This window comes from Hydra vulgaris, chromosome 09 (genome assembly GCF_038396675.1).
Source record: "Hydra vulgaris chromosome 09, alternate assembly HydraT2T_AEP".
Lineage (NCBI taxonomy): Eukaryota > Metazoa > Cnidaria > Hydrozoa > Anthoathecata > Hydridae > Hydra > Hydra vulgaris.
This window is the reverse complement of record NC_088928.1, coordinates 5,446,339-5,456,501: the sequence shown is the minus strand read 5'-3', so window position 1 is coordinate 5,456,501 and position 10,163 is coordinate 5,446,339. Positions and strand designations below refer to the sequence as shown.

The window sequence follows — 10,163 nt, the reverse complement described above, 5'->3', positions numbered from 1 at the left end:
TTTTATTGTTATATTGTCTAGAGCTTATTGTTATATTGTTATATTGTCTAGAGCTTAAAACTTAAATATATAAAATAAATATTTAAATTACAGCCAAAAAAGGTTTAAACTTTAAAACATACAACTTATAAATTTAAAATCAAAAATATGTTTAAAGAAAAAAACCACAAAACTAAATATATTTCAGATTTATTTACAGATAAAAAAAATTACAAAGTGTTACAAAGTGTGCTTTTCACCTAAAATGCAAAATAATTTGAAATTAATAAAAATAACAAAATAATTTTAAACTAATAAAAATAAAAAATTTAAACTCTCCTAATTTTGTAACTATCCATGCAACAAGGAAAAAGCAAAAAAACAAACAACAAACAAACATACTCTGGTGTATTTTTTGTAGCCTATAAGATGTTTGCATCATGTATATTGAGTTTAACAGTGGTTCCTAAAGGATTGTATCAAAAATGAGAATATGCATTTTTGAAATAAGTTTGGAAATTTTTATTTACATTAGTGATCCTGTGGGATAAAAGGCTATTTTGATGTAAATCACATAATTTATTTTCATTAGGAGTAAAAAAAGCAACAACTGCAAATTGTTAAAATTAACACCTGTACTAAACCCCTTTTTTGAAGTTTTGGATGAATTTTTTCATAATAAAGCAATAACAAATTTAACTGCTTTATATTTTCATTGCATTGTTTACCAGCTTCAAAATTTTCTAATGTCTAAAATGTCAAAATATTAAAAAAATAATGCAGTTTTTTAAAGATTAATAAAATATAAAATAACTCTAATCTGATTTTTAAATTTTTATTTATTTATTAAATTTTAAAAGTATTTAAATTTAAACTTCAATTTTAAAAACAAAAATATCATAAAACTAGTACCTCTTCGATTGAAATGTAATCACTAAGAATATCCAATTTATCTTTGAGCACACAGTCATATAAAATGTCACAAAAAAAATTAACTTTCCTCTATAAAAAAAAAAAAAAAAATTTTTTTACAACTTTAAAAAAATTTTTAAGAACAAAGAATGTCCTGAAAATTTTTTCAGGAACATTGCTCTCATGAGACTTCCGGGGTAAATTCTTAGGAACATTGCTCTCATGAGACTCCTGGGGTAAATTCTTAGGAACATTGCTCTCATGAGACTCCTGGGGTAAATTCTTAGGAACATTGCTCTTATGAGACTCCTGGGGTAAATTCTTAAGAACATTGCTCTCATGAGACTCCGCGGTAAATTAGTTTTACTTTTTCTCTTACCTTTACTTTTTGTGGTCAACTAGTATTATTAGTTTTAATGAAGTGTTTTAAAATAATAAAAAAAAATTAAACTAACTTTCAAAAATTAAAAACCTGATTAAATTATTAAAAACATATTAAAACTTTTTTTAAAATTATAATAACTTTAGTTAAATTGAAATGCAGATAAAAACTTGCTAATATAAATTAAAAAAGACTTGTTATTACAAACCATATTTCTTAAAGTAATCATAAAAAAGACTTGTTATTACAAACCATATTTCTTAAAGTAATCATAAAAAAGACTTGTTATTACAAACCATATTTCTTAAAGTAATCATAAAAAAGACTTGTTATTACAAACCATATTTCTTAAAGTAATCATAAAAAAACTTGAAACTTTTGATATGTCAAAATGAACCATATTAATTGTCAGAGTGTAAGTTATTAGACTCAAGAAATTTTAGAAATTTTTCAATTAAAGATTTAAAAAGCTTGCAAATAATAGAGAGAAGGCTGATTTGACTATAGTTAAAAGGCTAAAAGTGCTCTCCAGAAATTTTAAAGATTTGAACCACAGATACCATTTCCCAACAATCAGGAAAATTTTATTCAGTTAAGCACTTGTTTGGAGGGTATTGAAGAGAGTTATGGAGAAATATTTTTTTGTAAAGATTTTTATGGCTGAAATGTTGTCTGGACTACACTGTAGATGTGTTTAAGGGTGAATTAACTTTAGCAACAGAATCAGGAGTAATTTGAATGTCTAAAAATAAACTGATCTGTTTCTCTAAGATGACAAGAAGAGTGTGGTCATTAGATTTAAGAGATTAATTAGAGAAAAAATTCTTTGAAAATAGTTCTTTCTTATCCTCAAGAGAGATAATAAGATATGTATGTATGTATGTATGTATGTATGTATGTACGTATGTATGTATGTATGTATGTATGTATGTATGTATGTATGTATGTATGTATGTATGTATGTATGTATGTATGTATGTATGTATGTATGTATGTATGTATGTATGTATGTATATATAGTTAAGATATAATTTGATATTTGTAAAAGATACTTTTGATTTAACTTTTTATATAATTAAAAAGGTTTTAAGAATCTTATTAAGAATCTTTATAGCATTTTTTCTAAGATTCAATGATAGCAGACAAAGTTTTTGAATATATATTGCAGATTCATTATGAAAGCATTTAACTTCAAAAAGTCTAGATGCAATGCCTGTTTCAGGTGTTAAGGAGAAAGTACTCATAAAACAAAAAATAAAAAGAACTTTATGTTCAATCAACTACCAAAATAAAGAAATTTAAAAATTTTAAAGTCTAGATGCAATGTCTTTCTCCCCAAATTGAAACTTTAAAAACTTAAGTAAAAGACCTTATTTCTCCCAGAGTTACACATTTTAAAATTTTTTATTGGTATTACTTTTATGTTTGTTAAACTAATTATATTATATTTAGAGGTTACTATAGAGCAGGGTTAAATAGCAACAACTTGTAGAGATGACAACAACTTACAGAGACATTTAAATCAAATTAGATAATAGTATGTAACCTTCTAAATATGATCTCTATGATAGCAAATATGATTCTGTAACCTGAAGTTAGTTGTCTTGAAAAGTTCAAAACGAAAAATTTTTTTAATAAATTTGGAATATTTTGAATAAATTTAAATAAATGGAGATTCTATTGCTGACTCAGTTTTAGATTTTAAAGTTCACTCAATAACAACTTCGCTCAATAACAAATTAATTTTTGAAATTTGATTAAAAATTGATTAATGAACTGATTAAATTTTGAAACTTTAGCCATCTTCAACTTGACACCTTTAAACTTTTTTATTGTTGTTATTATTGCAATTATTATTATTTTTCTTCTTATTTAATTATTGCTATTTTTCTTCTTAATATTTTTTATTGTTTCTATTATTACTATTATTTTAATTCTTATTGTTCTTATTAATATTGTAATTAATAAAAAATATAAATAAAAAAATATAAATAAAAAAGATGTTTGCTAAAGATTAGTGTTATAACTAAACATCGTTTAAATGTATGTATGTATGTATGTATGTATGTATATATATATATTTATATATATAGTGTTAGATTATTTGAAAAAATACAACTTTGTGATGGTACTTTTATGGAAGTTTTATGCCTTTCAGCAACCATGAGCCATATTTATTCTTTAAAGGGATCCCAAACTCCCAACACATGTTGTGTTCATGTTAAAGATAATGTTGAAAAAAATGGTTTTAACCAAGTTTTTTGATTAAAAATAAATAATGAATGCAGAGAAAAATTAATCTTGTCATTTTAGTTAAAATTTGCCTTCTCCATTTTACTCTAAAAATCGGAGTCTTCAATTATACGTCGCAATCTACAGACAATTTTTTATTTATTTTTATTAATAAATTTTTTCATTATTTGTTTAATTATTTATTTTCTAATTTTAACATTTAAAAAGATATTAAAAACCTAAAATATTTATGTTTGTTTGTTGCTATAAATTGTTATTGCGATCTCAATCAAGATTCTGATAAAAAATTGTTTTATATTAATTACCCATATAAAATTAAAACTTAGTTTGAATAATTATGTCAAAATATATATAATCATGTCAAATAATCATATAATCATGTCAATATATAACACATGTATAATCATGTCGTCAATATATAAAACATGTGTCAATATATAAATCATATCAATATATAAATATATCAATTATGCGTCAATATATAAATCATGTGTCAATATATAAAACATGTATAAGCATATATAAAACATGAATAATCATGTCAAAATATAAAACAAACAATTTTAATGGCGGGGGTAATAAAGTCTTTTATAACAAAAGTAGATAAAAAATAGATAACTAAATAAAAAGTTCAACATTAAACATCTTTTTTTTATCATATTGCAACTGTAAATATTAAAATATTAACTTGAACTAAATTTACTCATTATTTAGAACGACTAAGTAATAAATAAAAAGCCCTGAAAATTATGTGATTTTGTGTTGTTTTATTCTAAGATCAAAAAAGCCCTAGGATTGTATTTGTTCTCATAATATGGAAAATATATTAGAGAAAAAACAAAGTTTTCTAGTCTGTCATTCTGAACTACTCGAATTTTTGCGCAAAAAAGTCAGACACCACATTGTTTATTGTTTAGTAAAATTTTCATCAGGTGTTTTCACATATTCACAAAATTTATCATATTTATATATATGTGTGATATATTTAATTAAATTTATTTTGAAAAACATATTTTGTATTTTGTTTTATTTACAAAATTGTGTTTATTATGACTGAAGGTTGCGAAATTGTGCAGCATTATTGTTGCATTTATTGGAAAACTTGTTTTTTAATTTTACATCATATTGATTACTCTTAAACAAACAAGAGACTTGTTTGTTTAAGAGTAATTAATATGATGTAAAGACTGTATCTTAACGTGATAAAATAAGAAACAATAATATATATATATATATATATATATATATATATATATATATATATATATTTATATATATATATATATATATATATATATATATATATATATATATATATATATATATATATATATATATATATTATATATATATATATATATATATATATATATATATATATATATATATATATATATATATATATATATATATATATATATATATACAACCCGTAGATGTTGTCCGAAAGTTTTTTCCATATTTTGTTGACAAAAAGTAAAAATTAAAATGCAAGACCGGAATTATTTTTTTTTATTAATTGATAGACTGCCTGCCCCAACCAAACCCTCAGTCCATGTAGCAACACTCCCTTGCAGGTCAGGCTAAAAGATAGTAGATGTAGCAGCACTCCCTTGCGGGTCAGGCTATTTGTCAGTCGATGTAGCAGCACTCCCTTGCGAGTCAGGCGTTTTGTCAGTCGATGTAGCAGCACTCCCTTGCGAGTCAGGCTATAAGATAGTCAATGTAGCAACACTCCGCGCATGATTTACATTAAAAAATAAATAAAAACATTTTATTAAAAAAAATAAAAATAAAAACATTGTTTATATTGTTAAAAACATTCAGAATGTTTTTAAAACATTCTGGTCAATTAAATTTGCGTTTTTGTGGTTTTTTTTAAAAACGATTTATTTGTAATTAAATTAATGGTTTTTACTTTCGTCCAACACGCAAATGTTGGACGAAAGTCAAAAGTAATTAAAAGTGACGTATATGTTGGCGTAAGAATCACTTTTTTCCTTCCGCTCTTCCCAAAGACAACAAACTATAGATCTATATACATATATATATATATATATATATATATATATATATATATATATATATATATATATATATATATATATATATATATATATATATCATGGCCTACTATATAACACGGCCGGATTTGTTGCCTTGAACGCAAAAAATTAGTGGGCCGATTTTAGGTTTTTAGCTTTTGAATCAAAACCTGAAGGTAATTCTATAAAGACATTAATAATATTTAAATAATTTGCTCTTAGCTATAATTATTACTATTACCAAAATTCTTAACCTTCAAACACTAAAACAGTTAGCTAATAATAAATCAAGATTGCATTAAGCCGAATGAACTATCTATTTTAGCCATCAATTTTAATCTACAAAATCTTAGTCTTAAAATTATTGGTTCAAACAACTAAAATTAACAAAAATGTTAGTAAAACTAGCATAATTTTTAAATGTACACATTTACTGAAAGCATTTACATATATTACAAAAAGATTAATCAAGTCAAGTTTCTTTTGTTTCTCAAAAAAACAATATACATATACTATGTTGTTATGGGTTTATTCATTTGTCTTTTTTGGTTTGTCGAACTTTAAAGGCAGCAACTTCATTTTTTCTAATGTTTCCATTTTTAATTTGTTGCTCATTGTTAAAATATATGTTGGTAATAATTGTGTTTACCAAATGCCTTCCCCATTCCTCATGTTCTATACACATAAAATCACTATCACTTGGTTGATATTTTTCTAGCGCTAGCAAGGATGCATTTTTTATATCATGGGAATACTTTAATAACATTTTCTTTACAGTGTCCAGAATTATAAACCCATCACAAACATAGTTAGCTAATTCTTTGGAAGGTTTTGTTAAACCACCACGTAAAAGAATTTCCAGATATTCTGTTGAGACTTTATTGAAACTTTATGATTTCAGACAGTTAGAACAGTTATATTTATCCCCAATCTTTTTCGTGATGTAACCAGATACATTGATTGCAACTTCGTAAGAGTCACGACAAAGCTCATTCTCTTGAATTTCATTGCTATATTTTTCCAATTTTATTAAAAGTTCATTTTTGTCAATTTTTGTATCAAGTTTAAGATTGCTCGTCCAACAATTGATATTGGCTTTAATTAAGGATTTCATGCATAATATCTTTTCAGAGCTTTGAACTTCACGTAAACTGACTAAAAATCTTCCACCGCTCATTTGTCGATATTTACTGAAATGTCTTTCTAATGGATCAGTTTGAAACCTGCTAGTTAAAACATATTTATATCCTTCTGAAAATAAATCTTCAATCAAACTTGCAGTACCCTTCAGTGTTGTAATTAATGCATTAGTTGTTTGAGCAGATAAAGTATACTTATTACATCTTTGAAACTGCAAGTTTTTCCATTCATTAATCCATGTTGCAAAAACTCGAAAAAATTGTGACTTTTTGTCACCTGGAATAGCTGCATTACCAATCCTATTGTTTGTATTAAACATTACCTTTGAATTAGAAATAGTCCACCAAATATTAATAAGCCTTAGAAATCCAGCAGCTGCAGTTTCGTTTGGAAAATAGCTGATGATTGCAGCAGAGGTGGTTTCATCAAAAATATTTAAAGCTAAAGGAACACTTTGTTTGTTGTTTCCTGGATGTAAAGTTTGGGCAGACAATTTGAAAGCTTTTTTTAAGTTAGCAGGTAACAATTCATCTTTCTCATAAACATTATGCAATAAACTCCAAGAAATTTCTCCAGCTTCAACATGAATAATATCATCAAACTCAATAAAATCAAAAGGTGGAAATACAAACCGTTTTGAATTTAATAAATTATTTCTAATGTTTTTCAGTAAATGAACACTGTCATATAAATTGTAAACCCGGTGTCCCATAAAAGTAAAATATATTTCATTATCTTGTTCACCAAACTTTAAACGTAGAATTTTAAATGCTGAAACATTTGTTGCATGATTGTCAGTTATTATAGCTCGTACATTAAAAGATGCTTTATATAAAGTATCTAACGTTTCTTCTATATGTGAACTAATCATAGAACCAGAAATTTGAAATTCTGGACAGGCCTTAATTACAAAGGGGATAGATTCTTTCAAGCTAACCACCATGAACACAACTATACCAGAATAGAAATTACCATCATCATCAGCACCAATTAAACTTCCTCCATGATATTGGACACCTTTTTGTAAATACATCTCATCAATTAAAACAACACAGTCAGCACTAATACTACCATTTTCCAAAAGTAATAATAATTCTGATAATGGATCAATGCCACCCTTTGAAAGTGATTTTAAATAAGACAACGAAGGAAGTGGAAACTCTTCTAATAGCAAAGTATAAGCCTGTTTTGATGTATATCTGTGCATTAGAGAAAATCTAATGATTTCATTTGTGTAGATTGGACGTCCTTGTGGTTTATAAAGAGATAATTTATATAAATCTGATAATACACTTTTTGATACGTTCTTTGCAACTTCATGTATATAAGAAACAAAATTAACAAGCATACTGGCACTGGTCAATTTACAAACACTGCCTTCTCTAAACCATTTAGGCAATGGAACTGGGATACCTTTCATATGTAGCTTTACATGTAAGTCTTTATCAATAGTAATACTCTCAATGTTAGGAGTAACATCCCCGTCGTCGAAATAAATTCGAAGAAATAACACACGGTTATCAACTAGTTTAAATGAAAATCCTGCTGGACAAAAACTTTCATTAAGATCTATAATGCTTTTAATTGTATCATGTTTTCTAAAATCGTATGTTTCATCGAGAAAAGGATGAGAATATATACGAACTGCAGGGGGCTTACGTAAAGCTGAGGTTGATTGAATTAAAGATGGCTTTGATAGGATGTTTTGGTTGGTAATAATTGTTGGTATAGGATTTTCTCAATAATTCAATGTTATACATTTACCTCTTTTCAAATATTTATCTTCAAAATGATCGATACATATAACTGAGTTTTCTGTGGGGCTCCAATCAGCTCGGTTGACAAACTTAATCCAACAATTTCGAAGATCTAACTGATTGCTATCAGGAAAACTAAACACAGTTTTGTATGTTACGTGGTTGCTGTTACTGGAACATTCTTCAATCTTTCGCTTATAATTACTTCTACAACCAACAACACAACACTTTTTTGGCATTGCAAAATAAAGTATTACTTGAATTAAAAAAAGTTTAATTTAAGATTGTTAAATCAGTTCATTGTAAACTTCAAACTCGTGTTTTTTCGGCCCACTAATTTTTTGCGTTCAAGGCAACAAATCCGGCCGTGTTATATAGTAGGCCATGTATATATATATATATATATATATATATATATATATATATATATACACACACGCACATATATATATATAAAAACAAATGTATTAAAGCATAATTTATTATAAATTAAAACATTCACAGTATATTTACATATTTTTTTCATATATTTAAAATCACAGTTTCAATATCTATGATATTTTTCTGCAACAATAGACAGTGATTTGTATATAATAACGAACGTGCATTTTCAATCCAATTTATTTAAAAAAGTAGTGTTAATATTTTTTAAATTTTCTGTTACAGTCATATGGAAAATCGCCAAGTAGAAAAATAAATTGTTTAAAATTAAGTTATTTTTCATCAATAACTGGACTCTTATAATATGAGTCATATAAATTTACGTAATGATGACTTATATTGTCTAGTGCATCTTGTCGTGAATTTTCACTAGAATGTTGATTGTTTATATTTCTGTAATTTGTGGTTTCAAAAGTTAAATCTTGATTGAAAGAATTGTTGGTTGTCTCCTCTTCTGATAACTTTAAAATACTTTCCACACTTTCCATTTTCTTTTCCATACTTCCCATTTCTATTCCACCACTTATGTTATTAAATGTTGTTAATGTTATTAAATGTTGATTCAATGTAACAAGTGTCTCAGTTACTAAAGTAAACATTAAATGGTTACTAAAAGTAAACATAAAAAGGTTATTAAAATATTTATTGTTGACATGTTTTGCAAATTAATTATTATTTCAAAAGACAAAAAAATTTCATGATACTTTTCAACTACAATATAATTTATGTCAAAAGTTTTTCAAATCTTTTAAAAATGTAATTATTAAACCTCAAAAAAGTCATACATGTATGTATGTATGTATGTATGTATTGAAAATAAATGTTACAACATATTTAATAAGTGTGTTATACAATGTGTTATTAAAGTTTTTACAACAGTCATGAATGATCACTTGCTATTCTGCTTTAAAGGAATGGTCATGAGCTTTCTGTGATATTCAACAATCTGAAATATTAACTGCCATTAATTTAAACATTATTGAAGTCTGTTGCTAACTTAACAGCTCAGCACGCTCAGCACAGTCATTGGTGACTCTCATGCTTGCTATTTTTTGCTTGGCAGTGAGATAGACCGGACAGAAAACCCATGCAGCTGGATTATAAGTAAGAAAAATAGGTTCAATTTTTAAGTGCAGTGAACAAATTCATTGATCTTTGAGTAACAAAATCTGACAAAGTCTTTTCCTGAAAGTCGTCAACTAATTTTGAATCAACTCTTCTGAGATCAGTTTTCATTGGTGGTTTCTTCAGAGC

The 10,163-nt window shown here is 25.8% G+C and overlaps 1 protein-coding gene across 2 annotated transcripts in view; it reads right to left on the bottom strand.

Annotated features, from left to right (window-relative positions):
* Positions 1 to 173: 173 nt before the first annotated feature.
* Positions 174 to 10,163, bottom strand: part of LOC101240980 (anaphase-promoting complex subunit 1) — a 141,471-nt gene continuing 131,481 nt past the window's right edge. For both annotated transcript variants that reach the window (XM_065804581.1, XM_065804582.1), the window contains exons 52-55: positions 892 to 981; positions 613 to 729; positions 382 to 445; positions 174 to 239 (exon numbers count right to left, since the gene is read on the bottom strand). In XM_065804581.1, the coding sequence (XP_065660653.1) occupies positions 220 to 239; positions 382 to 445; positions 613 to 729; positions 892 to 981 (291 nt within the window). In that variant the 3' untranslated portion in view covers positions 174 to 219. The remainder of the gene's footprint in view (positions 240 to 381; positions 446 to 612; positions 730 to 891; positions 982 to 10,163) is intronic.